A 21785-nucleotide genomic window follows, 5' to 3' on the forward strand; every position below is an offset into this window, starting at 1 on the left:
ATTTGATGTGACATTATACATATATTGACGATCTTTTTTGCACGCACTTTGGGTTGGGTCTGGGGGTGTCTGACCCTTGATAAATTGTTTGTTATAATTTCGGGTTGATTGTATTTTAGCTATTATGTTGTCTACTAATAGATGTGTTCTTTTTATTACTTGAGAGATTGAGATTGATTTCCTGAGAGTAGTAGTATGTTTGATGCTTGCCTCTATTTCTTGTTGTGTGAATGTTTGATTATGTTTTTCATACGTGGCATGAGGGCTACACACACGACGCGACGATAAGAGCAAGAGAACCAAAAGAAGAGTAAAGAATCCAAGGTTCTATGCCATCCATGAATGGTGAGGTTGCGTTGAGAAAGTAGATGATGGACAGAGGTACACTGGGGTGTAGTAAGCACAGAGGTTCATGGGACCTAGGGGAATAAGCGAGTGGTGACTACCCGCCATTTGGCGCAGGAAGTTCACAAGCCTCACTTTGCTATTCCTGACTGGCTTTGAGACTATACTTTTTGAGTTGGGAGCTGGGGATTGATGTACAATGTATTTGTAAGTGGAGATCACTATTGACTATCATCCACATAAAAGTGTAAGATCATCATGACCTGGGAGGCTTGGTGGTAGTGGTTTGGCCCTATTGTGAAATAAGTGGGATAGTTATGCGCTTAGAACACGAGAGTGTTGTTTGCTTAGACAATCACACACACTGGTTAAGTAAATTGAATACTATGATTTTGTTTGTGTGTTTGTGGCGTTTGAGGAGTGAAGGACACACCTTTCACATGCACTTTGGTTACATCAGACGCCACTTTTTGTTGTCAGATGAGCCCCAGATACCATTGATTACCGTAGAGGCACTCGTTACGTATCATGTTCCTTTCGAGTGTACTCCTCGGTGTGACATTAACCATATTATTATCTACTTAGGATTTGAGCGGTCACACAACCCACTATGGTTCATGCGACACTTCTTTGAGCATGATGTTAATGGGAGGGTCACCATATCTACCTTTTGTCAGTATATGATCGTTAAAGTCTATGCGGATGTTGGAGATTTTATTGATGATGAGGATCTCACGTCATTCGAGATTGTTTTCTACCAGGGTGTATGTGATGAAGAGATATCCAAGGAAGAGATGATTTTGTCTGACAAGGAATGAGATTCCTTGAGAGACGAGCAACCCATATGAGGATATGACTTCACCCTAGGTAGTTTAAGTGTCTTCAGTAGTGAGTGTTCTGAGTGTAGGATTGTTTTCCACTTTTTGAGGTATATGTGGGGTAGAGAGATTTCTATACTCAATGTCATGATATGTTGTTGTATTAATCCTCTTGGTGATACTGTATAATAATGTGATGCACAGTGAATATTTTATCTTTCTTGCAAACACTAGAAACTATTTCAATACATTTATGTTTATATCCTAAGGATCACTGAGATTCAATATGTATGATTACGTTTTTTTTTTTAGTTTATCATCATTTAATTTTGTATAAGTTAATTCTTTATAAGTTATACTTTATCATAGCACTGTGTGAGGATGAAAGAAAAACGACAACAACTTTTGAAATGACTTTTAAATAGAGAATGCATTTTGACAACACCTACTTTAATCAAGCATATATATATATATATATATATATATATATATATATATATATATATATATATATATATATATATATATATGTATATATATATGCACGCACGTGATCCTTTTTTCTAGAAAGAAATATTGAGATATTTTATCAACTTAAAAATAAAAATTAAATTTAATAACGCGTATTTCGCAGAATATATTATTTAAATAATTTTAAAGTTATATTTCAAAAAAAGAATTTGAGGTGTTATAAAATAACCTTAAGTAACACATGGAATATATTTATATACTATATATTAATTATTACAATATTTAAATAAAACAATAAAAACTATAATATATAAGATTATAATATTATAACTATAATATATTAATTATCATCAATAATATTCTAAACGCTATTTACTGCAACAGTTTAATATTTATTTTAAATAATAATAATTTTATTTCTTGCATATTATAATATAATAACAACTGTTTTAAACTTTTTTAAAAAATTTAACAGTTTTCTAAAAGAAATATAATATGTGGTTAGTCAAACATGTAGTGCTTGAATTTCTCCTAGTAATAAATAACATTAACAGTGCGAAAAAACAACATTAATATTATTTATATATTATGATGAATATAAATTATAATATTTAGTTAAATTATAATTCATATCTCGTAAATATTTTTAAAATGACTTTTGTAATCGAATATCATTGATGAAAGTTATTTTTGCTTGGGTAAATATGAATTTTAGGATAAATAATGACTTTTGTCCTTCAAAATATAAAACAGTGACAATTTATTGAATTTAATATGTGAAAGAATAAAAATTCTAAAATAATCCTCAAAATGCTAAAAAATGTGTCAAAAATGTTTTTGTCATTAAGTGGGAAGTTAAATTCAATTTATACATTAATTTTCATGGATCATTTTTTCATTAAGTTATAATTTTTTAAGATCAATTTAATATTAAATTATAAAGTTTAGACACTATTTGATGCAGACCATTAAAGTTAACCTTTCACACTTAATGACATAAATACTTTTTACACTTTCAAAAATTATTTCACAATTTTTTTATTTCAAAAACTAATTATCACTGCATTATTCTACCAAGGACAAAAGTAACAATTTATCTAAATTTTTATTATTATGCAAGACACAAAATGTTGATACAAATGATATTAACAAAAATTACGCAACTTTTTAATACTATCAAACTTGTACACTACTAATAATTACATATGATAAATGAAGTAATAATTATATATGAATATATTTAATTTTTAATTTTTTTTCTAAGTTGGTATTGTTAATTTTTAAAAATTAAAATTGATTTGTGTGGTGCAGATGCGTTCAGGAGAAATGTTTTCTTCAACTATGAGAAACGCATAAGATTGCGAAGTCCTCCGGACTGTAAATATTTAGTGATTTAATCTTAACATAATACTGTAATATCTTTCTACGTGCCCAAAAATTCAACTGATGTTTTTAATTGCGGTTGATTTGTCTAGATTTATTTATTTTTACTTTAAAGCTAAATCTCTGAACTTTAGAAATAAAGTAAAAATTGTATGACGAATTTAATTTCTCTAGCTGATAGAAAAGGAAATTATTACATGGTTCGGAGTACTATGGTCTAGAGTCTAGACCAATGTCCATGCTATACATAATTCAGTTTTGTTTTATTTACTCTCTATCTTGCGAATTCAGAAATCTCAGTTGTATCGCACGGAAATTGGTTGGAACCATAATGTGCTGATCATGGATGATGTACCTCTTTCTACTTAAAAAGTGACTTGAAAGAAGGGGAGGAGAGAGATAGAACATGGGAGGAGAGAGAGGGTGGGGAACAAGGAAACAGAAAAAAGCTAGGTTTTATTTAGGGATGATTAATGTTCACCCATTTTTGGGTGGGTTGGAGTGGAAAGAGAAGATACATAGGAAGGGAAAGTGAGTATACATTTCTCTGTTTTCTTTCTAAAATAATTTCACTGAACATTCCTATGAGTGCTATTTTTTCCCTTTATTTTTATAAAAAATAAGCTGCATAATGTTTTAATAATTTTTCAGAAAATGAATTTGGATTGGCTCCTCCTAAATTCCTTTAAAGGAGAAGAGAAGTCCAGAAAAAGCTGGGTTAAATTTTACTTGACAAAATAATTCTAAACCCCCCTGTAAGGCTCTAACATCTTCGTGCAAATCATCCTGCATACTAGATACAGAAACTATTGAATGCATATTATTTTCTTAAAAGATATTAGATAGCTTTTCCAATTCGTTTAATTATTATCTTGTAGGGAATTATGAGGATTAACAATAGAATATAACATTACTGGGTTAATGTTACACAAAGTAATATGCTTTCAAATGATCACTGCATTGACAACGTCTACTACTCTTTTGATTAAGGTTTTTGAGTACTTTGCATCTGATCGTAGTTCAGAAGGAGAAGTTCTGATGAAACCAGCAGACCTAATGCGGGCAGTGGTTCCTGTTTTCCTCCATCTGAATCCCACCTTGTTAGAGATGGATACTTGGAAGGAGAAAGGAGGCCAGGCCATTTACGCTGCCCTCCTTCCAAATTTTTTATGCTTTTTGATGTAAACAATGATGGTCTGATATCTTTTAAAGAGTTGTCTCCTCTGTCTTAATGTTGTGTTCTCTGTCAAGTTTTTATTTTTTGGTGATTGGGGAGTTGGGCAAATTGCTAATTTGCTATTTATTGTATGCAGTTTGTGTGTTAGGTTTCACAAAATGTGTTGTTTTCGTGTTTTTTTTTTGCAGCCTTTTGAAAACATTAAACAAATTATAAATGAGGTGATGATTTTGTATTTGTTTGTGAAAATATGAAATGGAAAGAGAAAGTGTTTTCTCAAACTAAACATGTCCTTTCTTTTCTTCTTCTCCTTCCTTTTTAATTACAAAGGATGTCTAAGACCTGTTATGGGAAGGGGGATAGGGTAAAGTGGAGGCAAGGCAGCTTATGTAGGATTTGATTTGAGGATGAAGCAGTCCTCAAAGGGGCTTTCTGCCACTTTAACTAAGGTTATTTGGCTATTTTTCTTCTATTTTGCATTTTCTTTTCAATCTGTCTCCTCATGATCTATATGTTTGTATGTGTGTCCAAATGCTGTTATTTTTCTCTGGAGCAGGTATATCCTTTTTGTAACACTACTCAGCATCCTGGAATCAAGCTTTTCAGTGGCATTTAAAATGTTTGATGTCCACAATAATGGGTTATTGTTCGTGCTACTCCTTTGAAAGTGAAGTATCACTTGGTAGTCTCAATGTATATATAGCCCGAGTTAATATTTTGTAAATTGTGATTCTTTCTTTTACAGTATATTCTTCTCTTTACTCATTTTAACCATTATATTAATCAGTAATTTTTTTGAGCATGAGGATATTGCAATTAGTTTGTTGTGAACTTGTGATGGCATCAATTTCAAGGCTACACAAAATGTTGCATTGTAATTCTAGCTACATATGAATTGGATTTGCATCCCTGTGGGTGCTTGCTTTTCCACTGTTATAATTATACCTCTCTTCTGATGACATTAATTCGTTTTCCCCATTTTGAAGGGAGATAAATAAGGAAGAATTCAAGAAAGTGATGGCATTGATGCGATCTTGTCATTGACAGGGTGTTCACCACAGGGATGGACTGCGTATTGGCCTAAAGGTGAGTGATTCTGTGGAAGATGGAGAGTGGAATACTTTTTTGATAAAGATGGAAATGGATGCCTCCAGCATGATAAATTTGAAATTTTTTTGAGAGTTGCATGATGAGGTAAATTTCTAGTTGCTTCAATCACAACATGTCATTATGGGGTTTGATTTATTTTTATTTTGTAGGGAATGATATTTTGAGGGATTAAGCAGCTACACTCCACTTAAGTTTTCTTCTTAATCCTGTTTATATAATTTTATTCGGTGTTTCGCTCTTATGTTAGGGAGGATTCCTCATCCTCCAAATGCACGGTAAGCTCTTGTCTTTTGTCTTGGTAATTTTTTTTTTCTTTAAACACCCTCTCCAAAATGCAGGGAAAGGTAAAATCATAAGTTTGATTTTTGGTTTCTGGTGTTTTGGCTATGGTTTGCTTGTCATTTCTGCTCCGCATATTTTGAAAACCATGTATTATAAGTTGTCTGAACATTTATGATATATTGCATAATTATGCATGTGGAAAAAGATCTTTATACTTTTATGTTTTTAATATCATTAATCTGGAGGTAGTTGAGACTTGTGATAATAGCATTAAGAACTGCAAAAAACTGATTTTGCTTTTATGTGTAATCTGAGATAGTTTTAAGAAATTTTATTGTTTGCAAATTTAAGTTTCTTAGTTATGTTAAATACTATAGGAATTAGGAATCATGCTGACTAGTTGTTTGGAAGCCAATAATTCTTTGGAACTTTGTCAGATATGGTGATTGTACTTGTGGGTCTGGCATGCTATCTTTTAGATCTATTTTGATCTTAGAAAGGGAAAAGCAAGCACAAGGATAGTGAAAATACTTAGAATTCTGCTTGGTGTGTGTCTATGGGATAGTACTGGATCAGGATAGAGAAGAAAAGGGATAAAATGTGTAATATTCTCTAGTACCGCTCTGGACTCTGGTAACAGAGCCAGAGATGAATTACTTACTCTAATGCCAGGGTATTCGAAAGACTGACCTCCTCCCACTCTTCAAGAGTCCAAACCTTTCCAACTTGATAAGATCCCCTCTCTCAAGTCTCAACCCCCCCTTTTTTTTATTCATAGGCACAGGCCTTGTTCAAACAATCTCACATAACTAACAAATGCTAACTAATCAACCTATTGTAACTAACTACTTATGGGGGTTTATCTACCGGTATGTGACATGTGGTTGTGATTTATTGAGATAACTTGACACTTATGCTTCTACATAAAAGATTGTGTGGATTTGAATCCCTGCCATAAATTTTATATATACTAGATTATTCTTTTCCATTCATTTATGTAGATTCTTTTCTATAGTGACCTTAGAAGTGGTTATGCATGACAATTGTAATATTTTATGCAGATTCTGAGGCTGGAGTTTGCTCATTATGACTACCAATCTCGACAAACCATATCAGCCAAGGACTTTGCGCTCTCCATGGTTGCTTCTGCCGACATGAGTCATCTAGGCAGGTTGCTTGAACGGGTTGATGGATTGAATGATGATCCACGCCTTAAGGATGCACGTCTCACATTTGAGGACTTAAAAAACTTTGCAGAGCTACGGAAAAAGTTACTGCCATTTTCTTTGGCCCTTTTCAGTTTTGGAGAAGTAAATGGCCTGTTGACAAGAGACGATTTTCAGAGAGCAGCATCACATGTATGGCATTTATCTTTGATTTTGTGCTCAACATAGTAGTAATAGAGGATAAGATATTCATATCATCTAAACAATGTTACAAATCTTTTTTTCTGGGCTTAATTGCAAATTTAGTCCTCCTATTTGTCTTAGTTTTTGAATTTGGTCCCCTTATAATTTAATTCACCAATTGAGTTCCCCATTTTTTTGCAATTCGGTAATTTTAGTCCCCAACTCCAAATTTGGACGTTGACCGTTAATTTTTTACATTGACCGTCACGTGTCATGCTCTTATTGGAAATTGAATTTCGTGCACCTAATCAATGTCCAATAAAAACATGACACACAACGTTCAAATTCGAGATTGGGGACTAAAATTATTGGATTGCAAAAAAATGGGAGACTCAATTGGTGAATTAAATTACAGGGAGACCAAATTTGTGAGTTGAGATAAATAGGGGGACCAAATTTGCAATTAAGCCTTTTTTCTGCTATCAATTGTTTGATTACATGATCTGGAGTGTGGACTTTAGATTAACCAAAGTGTTTTTCTAGTATTCTTTCCTTGGGCAATTTTTGTAGATTATATGAAGAGGACAACAAATTCTTATATTGTCTGATTGTTATAATTTCAGGTATATGGCATATCTCTCTCGAACATTGTGGTTGAAATTGTTTTCCATTTGTTTGATGCAAATCGGGATGGAAACCTAAGTTTTGATGAGTTTGTTAGAGTGCTACACAAGCGTGAAAAGGATGTTGCACAGCCCGTGGAGACAGGAATAATGGGCTGGTTGTCTTGTGGCGGGAATCGTATGCATAACCCTTTATCTTCATGGATGTTTTCCTGATGCAGAAAAGTTAATTTCACAAACATTTCAAGAACAGACATAACAAAATGGATTGGAACCCTTGATGGGAAGAGAAAAATGAAAGAAAAACAAAGGAAAAGATGGGTTGTGATTGTTGGTCTGGAACTGGAAGCTTCCCATAAAATGCATTTGTGTGCCAAGCACAGATCTTCCTGATATCACCTTATTTTGCAGCACCCTTAAAGAAAAGATGGACACATAAATAATCTACTTTTTAATAGCTTGGAAATATCAAACAAGTATGTTGTATAGTCAATATGTATCACTGAGGTGGTCACCTGTTTATCCCCCTTTGTGCGGTTGATTTTGGGTTGATTGCTGATACCCAACACCTGGAACTATTTTGCCATGTATGTACCCCAGCTTTGTACTCAACTCGTTCTGTTCAATGAAATATTTTAGAGTGTGTTTGTATGAGAGAATTTAAAATTATGAGAAATTTTAAATTCTAAGAATTTCAAATATTTCAATTGAAATTCTTTTATTTTCAAAATTGTGTTTGGATAAAAAAAATTAAAATTGAGGGTGAAAGAAAATGAATGCAAAAAAAAAAAAAAGATATGGTTGGTGTGCTTCCAAAGAGAAGAATATTGATGCGGCATGGGAAGTTCCAGGGAAACCGGGACATAATAGCATACACCACCATACTCGACCACAACATTCAGTCAACGACGCAGGGCATGACCCAGGTCCTCTGTGCTAGTGAGCATCTCCACCGCGTGATAGGCAGCGACGACTATTCCCATGACTGGCGGGTGCAATTCTATGTGTCTCCCTACGCCCGCACCTGATCAACGCTTCACGAGCTCAAATGGTGTTTCTTGAAGAAGAGGATCATCGGCGTGAGGGAAGAGTCGTGAGTTTGAGAACGGGATTTCGGGAACTTTCAGGTAGAAGAAGGATGAAGGTTATAAAGGAAATACACGAACGTTTTGAAAGGTTCTTCTATCAAGAAGAGAATTTCAATTTCTCACCTTTTAGAAGAAAATTAAAATTCCACATTTTTAGTTGTTTAAAATTCCATAAATTTAAATTCTTCATAAAAAACATCCAAACAATGAATTTTAGATTAAAGAAATTTAAATTCTCTGATAAATTCTTTCCTCAGTTAAAATTATCTATCCAAACACACTCTTACCTTGTGTTTGGATCAGGAATTTCAAAATTTCAGGGAATTTGAATTGATTTGATTTTAATTTTTTTCATTTTTTAAATACTTTATTTGGATAAATCAATTCAAATTTCTTCCGTTTTAAATTTTTTGTTTGGATAGGGCAATTCAATTTCCTCCATATGCAAAATTTCAATTTTATATTTTAAATAGATGAAATTTTAATATTAAACTTTATAGAAAATAAATACAATCTACTTTTGAAATATTAATTAAAAAATATTTTTCAATTTTTAATAATTTATAAATACAAAATATTGATAATTTTAACTAGGGTTGTTTTGCCTGACCACAATCAGTGATGTTTTTAAACCGACACCAACCAAGACTATTTTTCGGTCGACATCAAATAGGGTTTTTTTTGTCAAAGTATGTCGGGAATATTTGTCAGCTGGGGCTATTTTTCGGCTAACATTGGTTGAGTCTATTATTCAGTCGATGTTGGCTAGGTTTTTTTACCAACGTCGGCTTGGGTTTGTTTTGTCGACATCGGTTAGGGTCTTTTCAAACGACATTGACCAACACTATTTTTAGCCAACGTCGACCTAAAAAATTCTAGCAGGCGTTGACAAAAAAATCTACCCAATATCGGCTAAAAAATAGCTTGGTCGATGCCACCAATAGAACCTACCCGATGTCGATCAAAAAACATCATTGGTTAATGTTGGATGAAAAATCTCTAGTCAAAGTTGGCTAAAAAATAACCCTGACCAATGTTGAACAAAAAACCTACCCAACATTGACTATAAAATAGCCTTGGCTGATGTTGACTAAAAAATAGCTCTGATCGATGTCGACCGAAAAAACTCTAGTGGATGTCGATTATAAGAACCTAGTCGATGTTGACTAAAAATATTCATGTCCAATGTCGGTCAAAAATACCTAGCTGGTATTAGCAAAAAAAACCCTAGCCAACATCAACCAAAAAACCTAGCTAATGTGGTTAAGAAATAGCTCTGGCTAGTATCAGCCAGAAAACCCTAGTCGATGTCAGCAAAAAAATCCTAACTGACGTCGGCTAAGAAAATCTAGTTGACATTAGCCAAAACACCTTAGCTAACATCGACTAAAAAATAACTCTAGCCGATATTGGCTAAAAAATAGCTTTGGCTGATGTTCGCTGGAAAAACCTAGCAGACGTCAGCTAAAAAACCCTAGCAGGTGTCTACTCAAAAGTTAGTCATGACCAACGTCAGTCAAAAAAATCTAGTCAATGTCAGTCAAAAAAATCATTGGTCAACATCAACTGAAAAAACCTAGATTACAACGACAAAAAAAATCCTTGGCCGACGTTAGCAAAAATTTCCCATGTTTGACATCAGTGAGAAAATAACCCAAACCTCGGCCAACGTTAGTGAAAAACAACTTATGTTGATGTTGACCGTAAAAACTTTGGTCACTCGTAGTTGTGAGTGTTGAGCGAGAAAGAATCGCAAGCAAGAACGCGAGTTAGAGTGAAAATCTCTGAAAAAAGAATTTCAAATTCTATATTTTTTGAGAGAATTTGAAATCTCACTGTTTTAGTCAATCAAAATGATTCATAAAAATACCAAAAATTAAATCTTCTTTCAAATACTTTATCCAAACAAGCTATTTTATCATGAATCCTTTTAAATTCCTTGAAAAAAATGAATTCCCTTGCTGAATTGTTCCATCCAAACACACTATTAAGGATTTCTATCGTAGTAAATCTACTATGAACGCCTACTATACAATATTTTCAATGTATGTTGATGCAATGCAGTACCTAGGTATTGCTGTATGGGTGAGATGTTAGCCTTGAGGAGAAAAGCAGAGGAGTAAATTACAAGGCATCGAATATAAGTTTAAATATCTTTTTACTATTTGTAATTAAATCTTTTTTTTTGTTTTCTATTCTGCCAAATTATTATTTTTTAAGTTCTTGTAAATTATGTTTTTTTTTGTTTTTAGACCTTAAAACATTTTAGATAGTGCTTTGGATAGTTAAAAAATATTATTTAAAGTGTTATAAGGACAAAAAATAAAAACATAGTTTACAAGAACTAAAAACAAAAAAATTTTTTTTACAAGAATGAAAAACAAAAAAAAAAATACTAAATTACAAGAACTAAAAAGATATTTAAGTATCCAATATATTACAAAATCTTTGTATTCCTTTCTATCCATATATGTTGATTATGATTTTTCACTGAATTTGGAATATCCTTCGGTTCAAAGTAATTTTGAGGTATCAAGGTTCACTTAAAAGGATTAGTTTTCCAACAAATGTTTTTCATATACATGGACTTGAAGATTGAATTGTTGACTACATCTGTATTAAAGATTGATAACCAAATACCTACTAGAAGAAATGTAAAGAACAAGAATTGTTGAAACTCATATTGGAAGATCAATCGACCAAAATAATCATGAGCAATGACAATATTATAGGTTTCTTCCTCATGATTAGATTAAAATATATTTTGTTCTTTCATCTTATTATTAAATTTTGTTAAGGTTCTTTATTTTTTAAAAGATTTACTTTGGTCTTTTTGACTCTCAAATTTGAGTTAATGTGGTTTTCTCAAAACACTGATTGATTTTGAGTTTTCTTGTGGCATGATTTTCTATCCTTTCAAGTGATTCAAGACTTGAAATTTGTCCAATTTAATCCACTTACATTTTTTGTGTGTATGTATAATGATCACATTGATGTTTGAATCTATGATCTAATGTATATTACACCAACTTTCCATCATTAAGCCAACCTTTATAGGTTATTAAATTCACTTACACGAAAACTACGAATCTAGTTAATATTTGAAATGAAAACCACAAACATAATAAAAATCGCATCAAAACAAAGTCCGATGAGTAACTGAGAGACTAAAAGTCTAATGTATTTTTTTTGTTACCTGTGAAACTCCCTTTTCAAGTGATTTTCACAAAGTTTATGACTTATTTTTGTTGCGATCATTAGTTAGTTTCATAGTTTTTATGTAGATGAATTAATGATACAAGTTTTATATTTTAAATTAATAAAAAAGGTTTAAAATTGTTCCTAAAATCTAAAATGATAACATTAACTTAAATTGGGAGTTAAAGAATAGAAAAAATCTTTTAAAAGATAAGAGATCAAGAAAAAATTTAGTAAAAAAAGGAAGGAAAAAATAATGCTAATATATTTTAACCTTATGACAAAAATAATTAATAGCCTTGTTTAATCCTCTTTTCAACCAAAAATCATAAACAAATTTTGTAAATCTCAATTATAGAGAGTAATGGAACAAATAGGTTTTTATTATTAATCGTGGATCCCATTGATGACGTATATATAGGAAGCTAATACACATTTTTTGCTAAATAGACGATATACAGTTGCATTCTGTTCCATAACAAACTACTGAGAATGATAAACAAGCTATCCTAAGGAAATACATTTGAAACATTTAAATAAAAATTCAAATTGAAGTTGCGATTTTTATCATTATCTAATATGCCCCATCAAGATCAAGTTGTCATCAGTAACTTGTATCTTAGTTGTAAGTTCTCTGAATCGTGATGTGGCAAGTGGCTTAGTCAAAATGTCAGCTAGTTGGTACTTGGTGGAGACATGCAATACATGAAGTTTCCCAACTTGTACATGGTCACGAACAAAGTGATAGTCTAGTGCTATGTGTTTCATCCGGGAGTGTAATATTGGGTTGGAACATAAGTAGGTATCACCTACGCTGTCGCATAGCAGTGTCGGTTGGGTTCTAGCAGTGACACAAAGTTTTGAGAGAAGATTGGTGAGCCATATAATATCTACAGTGGTTGTTGCAACTACTCAATATTTTGCCTTAGAGGAGGACTTGTCCATAGTTCTTTGTTTCTTGGAAAGCCAAGAGATTGGGTTGCCTCCAAAAAAGATTATGTATGCTAAAGTTAAGGTGTTGTCATCAACGATTTCTCCCCAGTTTGCATCTGTGTAGGCTATCATATTGAAGGAGTGGGGTTTCCTTATCACAATAGCAAAGTTAATAGTTGACTTCAAGTATTCGAGAAGGCGCCTGAGATGTGGAAGATGAAGGGAGGTTGGTTTGTGCATGAATATTGAGAGTTTGTTGATGGAGAATGAGAGGCCAGGTCTTGTTAGGGTAAGGTATTGTAATGCACCAATAATTCTTTGATATTGAGTAGCATTATTGGTTGGTGTACCATCATGCAACATGAGTGTAGTCGTCGAGGCAAGTGGTGTGGGTGACGACTTCACATCCTGCATCTCAAATTTCTCAAGTACATCCTTGATGTATTTGTGTTGTGAGAGGAACATGCTTGAGTTCATGGGTATAAGTTCAATACCCATAAAGTAGTATGGTGCCCCCATGTTTTTGAGTGACAACCGATTAGATAAGAACTCAATGAATGTGTCTATGAATGTAGTGTTATTTCCTGTGAGAAGGAGGTCATCAACATACACCAAAAAATAGACAGTTATGTTACCCGAGATGTAGATAAAGAGAGAAGGGTTGCTTCTTCTGGTTGTGAAACCATATGATGTTATAAATGATTTGAGAGCATCATGCCAAGCTCTAAGTGCCTGCCTTAGCCCATAGATAGCCTTATGAAGCTTGCAAACATAATCTGGGTGTTGGGAATCCTTGAAACCACGAGGTTGAGCCATGAAAACATCTTCCTTGAGTAAGCCTTGAAGGAAGGCATTGTTAACATCAACTTGGTACATTGGCCAATGACATCCGAGGGCAAGTGTGAGGATGATTTTAATAGTTTAAGGCCTAACAACAGGTGCAAACATCTCCTGAAAGTCGATACTAGGACACTTTGTAAAGCCCTTGGCCACAAGTTGCGCCTTGTATTGCGCAATTATGCCATCTGGATTGCTTTTGATGCAAAACAACCACTCATATCCCAAGATATTCTTGTTTTTGGGTGCTAGTACCAAAGATCAGGTTCTATTTTTTGTAACTGCATCAAACTCATCAAAGATTTCTTAATGCCAATGTGCATGTTGCATGGTTTGCCTGACATTGGAAGGTTCAAGGTTATTAGGTAATAGATGTTTGGATGCAATAAAAGATTTTTTAGGCTTGAAGATGTTGTTTTGAGATCTTGTGACCATTAGGTGTTGACGTGGTGGTGTTGTAGGTGGGTTAGTGGCAAGAGAATTATCTTGAATTAAAGGTGAGGGTTGAGATTCATTACCTGATGGAGGGTCTTATGACAAAACTGTCTCAGGCATAGCTTCTACTGAAGGAGGACACGTAGGAGATGACACTACGGTCGATGTTTCTTGTGGTACGATAAGTATAATGTCAGGTGGGGGAGGTGATATGGTTGTACTATATCGATTTTTGGTCTACGAGATAAGGACTAATATGGGACGATAGTATCATGGAACACAACATGTTGTGAGGTGTAGATTTTATTGGTGGTTGCACTACTGCAAAAAGACCCTACAATGACGGTTATAAACCACTTTCAAAGACTGTTTTGAACTGTCTTTAAAGCCAATGTCGTCGAAAGTCAAAACTTTCGACGATGGTTTCATAAAAAACCGTTTTAGAAAAAGGTATCATTCTAAAACGGTTTTTAGATAAAAACCGTTTTAGAAGGATATCTTTCTAAGATGATTCTTAGAAAAACTATCTTAGAAAGGTACTCTTCTAAGATGGTTGTTAACTAAGAACCGTCTTGGAAGATTGTCCTTCTAAGACGGATTTTATCTAAGAACCTTCTTAGAATGTTTTATTTTTAGAAAAAAAAATTAAAAATAGAAAAAAATACGTTACAAAAACAAAAAAAAAAAGGCAAGCAAACAAATTAGATCATAGTTTATCTCAAATCCTAAAATAATAATCTACTTAATGAATGAAGTAGATTCTAGGGATCCCTACTTAATGAGGAGCATCAATATGCTTGAAATCAAACAAAATAATTTGTATTTACATATGATGATATAGAGTCCCAAATAATAATAATAACAATAATTAAATTACCCGAAATGTAAATGCTAGTTATCTTGCTTACATTCTGACGCATTATGGGATTTCACTAACCACCAAGTAAAACAAATATAGGTTCTAGTCTGTAAACATAAATTTCATTTTCATTTTATAAACATGAAGATTCATTATGAAATAGTGATACAATTTATTCCATATTCTATTTGCATCCAAAGCAAAGCAACATATAAGAAACTAAAAATTATTATGCAATCTGCAAGAGAATTCTACAGATAAAAAACTACAAAAGTTCAGTGTCAACCCCTTTAATTTTTTTCCCAAAATCAGTTTAAGATTCTTCAAAATGTTGAATTGCTTTTTGTCATTCTTATTGTAAGTTAGAAAAGGAGTTCTAGCAAGTAGTGAGAACAACAACATTTCTTGTCATCAATATAATGTTGGATACTGGCATATGATGTAAGTACACTAATATTGAAAGTGAGAACACGGTTAATTATTGAAGAAGAATAAATACCAAGTCATTTCCAAAAGTGAAATAAGTTGAAATAGCAAGGTTACAATTAAATAGTAAAACACATAATCTTCAAAAATTCAAATATATTGGCATATCCCCTATGGTCTTACTGTATAGTTGTATCATTGCAATACATGTACCACTATGCATTCTAGATATCAATACAAGTACCTAAACCATTATTGTAACTCTAACCGAAGTTATTATCCTTCAATTCTATTCTACAAAGCCGTATGTATTGCTATGTTATAATATCAAATAATAGTCAAGTACACCATTTATAAAAAATAGGACAAATTTCCACAAAGCATCAAATCCAATCCGTCATACTCATCATGCATGAGCTGCTATGTTATAACATTTATACATAAATAAACAAGAAACAATATTCAAAACTTCAAACAATGTTTTGATTGTCCGACAGAGTCCCAATAATTGTATGATTAGTACTAAAATTAATTATTGATGTAAAAAAATTAAAAAAATAAAAAACGTAAATTTTAACTCAAATTAAAATATCTTAAATAACTTCAAACTTTAATTATTATTATTATTTTTATATATTTATATTTATACAAGTGAAGGTATAAGATGGATGATGTATTTTAATATAGTAAGCTTACTCCCATATCCGAAAAAGAATAACCCTTTTTTCTTAACTTCCCAGTGGCATAGGCACTTTTGAGCTGCAAAGACATATTTTACCCAAAATTCTAAATGTTAAAATAAACCCATAAACACACTCACACATGTAAGTATGAGAGAGAATGAGACAGAGAAAGAGAGAGTATGTCAACATAAAAAGCCATGTATAAACAATGGAGATTTAAAACCACTAAGATCTAACCTCTTCCAAAATGGGATTTTCTCACGAGGTTCATAGGGTTCATAGATAAATCTAGGACTTGATATGGATATTTGTTGTCCCTACATCAATGATATGTCAGCAAAGCATCAAAATTATTACCTGTCTACAAATTAATGCCTTGTTTGATATCTGTTTTTTTTTTTAACTTTTAAAACTGTTTTGAAATTTGTTTAAGATCATTTTTTTTAAAATTAGCTAAATTAATGCTCAAACATGTTTCTTTTTTGTTCTTTTATCTTTAAAACTAAAAAAAAGAAATCGAACAATCTCTAAATGATCCCAGGCCACCGTCATAGATAAATTTTGTTTACATTATCCTTTTAAGAGTATTATAATGATAGAGATTTTTTTAAGTAGTAGATAAATGCAAATTCAAATAAGAGGGTAACCCGAAATCCATCTAATCATCAACTCTCTAGGTGAATGTTTTAGAGAACAACACACAAATGAGGTGCATGTTCTTACATCTAGCATATACAAGTTGTTAAATGATGGACAGTTCTCATGTGGTCTACCAATTGAAATGAATATACTCTCTGAGAATCAAATCAAATTGATTTCCACTACTCAAATAAATCACAACAAACAAAATCAGAGCTTGATGAAAGAAACAAAGGCATGCATGCGAAGTTGAATCCATTCAAGAGACAAACAACCAAAGTTCAGTTGAATCTAATTCAACAGAGAATTACACTGAACCTGACCTTTTGTTTTTCGGCATCTATGTATCCATTCACGCCAGGGGCCAATCTACGAATTGAAACAGAGAGCAAAAATTAGTTAAGAAAACATATTGAAAAGAGTAGTTAGCATATAATAACATTGCATGGAGTGATGTGTTGTACTTGATGGAGTTAATGAGAAACCCTAGGAGCGTGGCTTTGAGTCCATTCTTGGAGAGGAAGTGGAAGAAGGAGTGGAGAGCGTGAGCGAAGAGGAGAGAAAGGAGAGGAGCGAGAAGCACAAACATTAATTTTCCTATTTGCGAAAAGGAAAAATAGGGGAAATAAAGAGAGATAACTATTTATGATGAACAAAAGTGCAGAAGAATCGGATCCTTCGATGTCCAAAATGTCATCGTCATAGAAGAAGTGTCGGAACAATCTGTAAATGAGCAAACTGAAGATAATCTTGAGCCTTTTGCTTAGTCTTAGGCCTTGCAGCCACAACCGCCTCCTACGCCGGACCAAGGCTGTTGTCATCGAGCACGACTGAAGGGAGGGGGAAGCGAGAAAATATGATTAGGGTTTGTGAGTGTGAGTCTAGCCACGTACTACTGGGTTTCGCGAGAGCCAAAGAAAAAATGGCTTTAAAGATCACAATGACAACCTTCTAAGACGGTTTTTGAGAATCCATCTTGGAATGACAACTATTCTAAGACGATTTTTATAAAATCGTTGTAGAACGGTAGTTTCTAAGACAGTTTTTGTACAACTATCTTCGTTTAACAATCTCATATTTACAAAATTGCCACCGTGTTATATTCTAAGATGGTTCTGCATAACCGTCTTAGAATATATGTCGCAAAAAATAATGTTTTTAGTAGTGTTGGGTCAAGGCAATGGTATGCATATTGGTTGGGTGAGTAACTAAGAAAGATACATGGGCTGGATCGGTTTTGGAGTTTATTGTTGGTGTAGGGACGTAATCATGGGAAACAAAGCTAATCAAATGAGTGTAAGTGGTTAGGATTGACATTAGTTTTGTGGAGTAATTGATATGGGGATTGCATGTTGAGTATTGGTGTGGGTAAGCGATTTATGAGATACGTTGTTGTTTTGAATGCAAACGACCAAAACTCAAGTGGTAATTTGGCTTGGTGTAGTAGGGCTTGGTCAGGTTCAATAATATGACAGTGATGCCGCTCTGCTATGGCATTCAACTCAAGTGTATGCATTGGGGTTGTGTAGTATGAGATCATATTGTTTAAGAGGCAAAGTCTGAGTTTAATGAACTTTCGATCATTATCAGAGTACAAAGGAACAAGCAAAAGATTGAAATATTTCTTACCAACACTTTTAAATTGCGAAAATATAACTGAAACATTTGACTTGAATTTTATTGGGTACAACCAAATGTACTTTTACAAGTGATCAACTAGTACTAAGTGATACAAAAAATTGTCTAAAGATCTAGTGGGACCTGGGCCTCATACGTATGCATAAACATGTTCAAGTGGTTTGGTGTTGATGATACTAGAGAATACAAGTCTTCACCATGTTGTAGATCTCAATGTATGTGGCAAGGTGCGCATACGGATCTACACTCGACAAGCCATGGAATAGATTCCCCTGAATCAACTGGATGAGGGAATGTGGATACGTGATGTTGGCCACTTGAACGTCTAGTTTAGCTATGTTGGTGAAGTACTGAGGTGCAGCAGAACTAGAGTAGTCCTCTAGCGTCATCCTCTATGGAAGTCCTCTGCCATGATGCGTTCTTCAAAGAAGGGATGTGGACTGGTCACAAGAGAGGGAGAGGATAATTCGGATGAGAGTCCTCTCTCTCCTTGATTAATCTACACCTCTTGTAGCTCTCTCCTTCTTTTTGCAACGTTGTTCTTTCTGCAAGTCACTTCAATCTCTAGATTCAAGGGAATAAGATTTTCCCCAGTAGATGTACCTCGCATACAAGAAAGAGAAACACTACCATGCAGGTTATCACATAATAAAATTTAAAACAATTTTTTAATTTTTTTTAAAAATAGAATAAAATAAGAGAATAAAAGAAAATTAAAAGATAAAAATTAAAGAATGATTGCTCTCAAATTGGGATTTGTAACAACCAAGTACGAGAACCAAAGTCCTCGGCAACGGGGCCAAAAACTTGTTAACTCATTGGCAAGTGTACCAATTTTATCATAAGTAGTAAAGATTAAAATGAAAGTCCAAGTGTCGAATCCACAGGGACTTTAATTGTACTTAAGTGATGCAAGTCCAATTATTAAGCAATGAGAAGAAGTAGAAGAAGAAAATACAAGTAATTGGAAGTGTGAAATTTGGAGTAAGGCAAAGAAAAAGATAACATAAAAATAAATAATAATTTAAATGTAAAAAGATGAAGTCAGAATGTGATAATGTTGGGGCCTAGCATGCCAAATTACCCTTGAAGCAATATTAATATTTTTCTCTATTAAATGTTTTCCCAATTTCCACTCACATCTACTAAGACATTCAATGAATTGTTTAGATGCTTTTTCCCTGGCAATGGAGATGTATGGAGAGACAAAACAAAGTCACTTTATCCCTAGCAATGAATTGTTTAGATGTCATTTTCTAGTTCTTTAGAAATTACCATTTCCCAATGTATAATCCCTAAAACTAATGCATGGATGTTTAGACCATACAATAAAGATGAAGAACAAAAAAGAAGCAATAGAAATAGAAATTGAATTTAATAGATAATAAGAACAATTACATTACAAGGATGTTGGCCTGCCAGGCTCTCAATAATGACGATTTAGCCTCTCATATTTATGAGAGGCTTTACACTTCAGGGGCTAATGTGGATAGAAGAAAGGGCTAGATGACTAATAGAAAGGGAGAAATGAGTAAAGATGGAGGGTTTCCCTTAAGGGATAGGCCCAGGCTTTGGATAGCTTTGAGACTCGGTGTGTCTTTCCTTTCTACTTCTTCCTCCTTATATAGGCTCCAAGTAGCTTACTTTTGACGCTAGCCTCGTGCTTAGCGCAGGCTTTCATCCTAAGTGCGCCTTTGGGATTCGCTGTGGGCTTTCTGTGCGCCAAGCCTGCAGTGTGCACTAAGCAAGATGTCTAATTCTTCCAACTTTTCTTCAAGGCTTTTTTCTTCTTCCAGTTTTTGTATCAATTTTCCTCTAAAGCACTTGAAATCTTCTGCTTTTTGACTTCTGCTAATCAAAAATTGCAAAGATGTTAATTTCTTCATTATTTCATTAAAAACAATAGTAAAGTGAATAAATTACAATAATTATTAGCCAAAATTGACTATCAAATTAACTCAGATTTCACAGTTATCAACTCCTCCAAAATAAAATCTTTGCTTGTCCTTAAGCAAAAGACAAGTTTTGAATTTACTAACCCATGAGATAACTGCACAACCTTTTCAAACCTTTCAATAACTGACCCTGAGCTTGCATTTGTCTTGATCTTGTGATGGAAGCATGAAGGAATGCACATAGAAATGAAAAAGGTTAGCAAGTAAAAGCTTCATCAAGGCAGACTTACCACACTTCATTCCTCACAAGGTTAGTGTTTCCCTCAGCACACAAGTGTCTCGACTAAGAGTGTTTTTAATCCAACAACTAAAAATAATATTCCCAAATTTGCACTTCATCTCAGTTAATGTAATCATACACACATATTGTGGATCACTATGGACTTTATAGGCTTGTAATGTGGCCAGGCTAACAAGGAACCTATGGTTTTTATTTGGATTCAAAGTTAGGTTCTAAGAGAGCACACACCCAAATTTTCCTGATAACCCATGGCTCATATTTCACAGCCCCAACTTCTATGTTTTCTACTCTTAACAACACACAAAATTTATTTAGCCCTTAGTTGCTTTCAACTCTTTATTTGAAATACACTTTTTTTTTTTTGAACTAACAATGGCACTATAGTAACTGATCACATGTTGCAATTTACCTTTGGTTGTGTGCTATTATTAATGTCCCTACAACAAAAATCACCCAAGAATCCTTCCCCAAATTAGGGGAAAATTTGTCTTAACCCATAAGTGCTCTCCTACAACCTAAGATAGGGTGGTTATTCAATATCACTTTCATTCAGCTTGGGTTTCAATGACAATTTATTCACTTTAGGCTCAACAGGGTGCAAGGGATGTATTAGTTCATGATAGGGTGGCTATCTGGCTAAGTGGCTGAAACAATTTAATACAAACATGGCCTTGATCATTTCCACATTCTGTATATACTCAAATAGTCTAAGAATCATGCAAAATTAGGAAGTTTAAAGACAGTCGTTCTCTCACAATCAAAGGTTCGCATAACTCACCGGACATTTATGAAGTACTTAAGCTTACCATACTATGATTTCCGTTCAGACATGCTAACATCTTCACTCTTGTGCTTTTGATTCATACTTCATCACTCATAATAATGCTTGCTCACACAAGAATCAAAATTTTCTCAATCAGTACACAGTATATCGCATTCATCAATTCATCCAGAACAAGTCGTGGCCAATTATTGATTTCCTGTCTCTATGATGCAATTTTTATTCAATGACTGAAATTAAACTACAGGAATTAGCTGTTGAAATTAAAATAAATAAAAATAAAGAAAAAGAAAAGTTAAAGAAGAAAATAAAGAAACGAAAAGAAAAATAATCCTGGTCAAAATGGGCCTCAATCCTGTGTGGGCCCTGGATCCCAAGCTCTATGAGCATCACTGATGTTTAGAACATAATCATCATCAGCTTCAACATCTGTGGCATCATCATCAACAATGCCAGAGGTGTCACCCCCCCCTAATAGAAGGAAGTGGGACTCCTGGCCAAGATACTTGGGCTA

The 21785-nt window shown here is 33.5% G+C and overlaps 1 protein-coding gene and 1 pseudogene across 1 annotated transcript; both read left to right on the forward strand.

Moving 5' to 3' along the window:
• Window positions 1-3965: 3965 nt before the first annotated feature.
• On the forward strand, window positions 3966-5447 carry LOC106795797 (calcium uptake protein, mitochondrial-like; annotated as a pseudogene).
• A 990-nt stretch (window positions 5448-6437) lies between these two features.
• LOC100817395 (calcium uptake protein, mitochondrial) lies at window positions 6438-8505 on the forward strand. Its single transcript, XM_014766710.3, has 3 exons — window positions 6438-6455; window positions 6648-6944; window positions 7559-8505. The coding sequence occupies exons 1-3, from the start codon at window positions 6438-6440 to the stop codon at window positions 7772-7774; spliced, it is 531 nt and encodes a 176-aa protein (XP_014622196.1). The 3' UTR covers window positions 7775-8505.
• The last annotated feature ends 13280 nt before the right edge of the window (window positions 8506-21785 follow it).

Source organism: Glycine max, chromosome 14, assembly GCF_000004515.6.
Source record: "Glycine max cultivar Williams 82 chromosome 14, Glycine_max_v4.0, whole genome shotgun sequence".
Taxonomy (NCBI): Eukaryota; Viridiplantae; Streptophyta; class Magnoliopsida; order Fabales; family Fabaceae; genus Glycine; species Glycine max.

Coding starts and splice junctions, on each gene's coding strand:
- LOC100817395 (XM_014766710.3), top strand. Junction 6,945..7,558: donor TTCAGAGAGCAGCATCACAT/GTATGGCATTTA, acceptor TTATAATTTCAG/GTATATGGCATATCTCTCTC.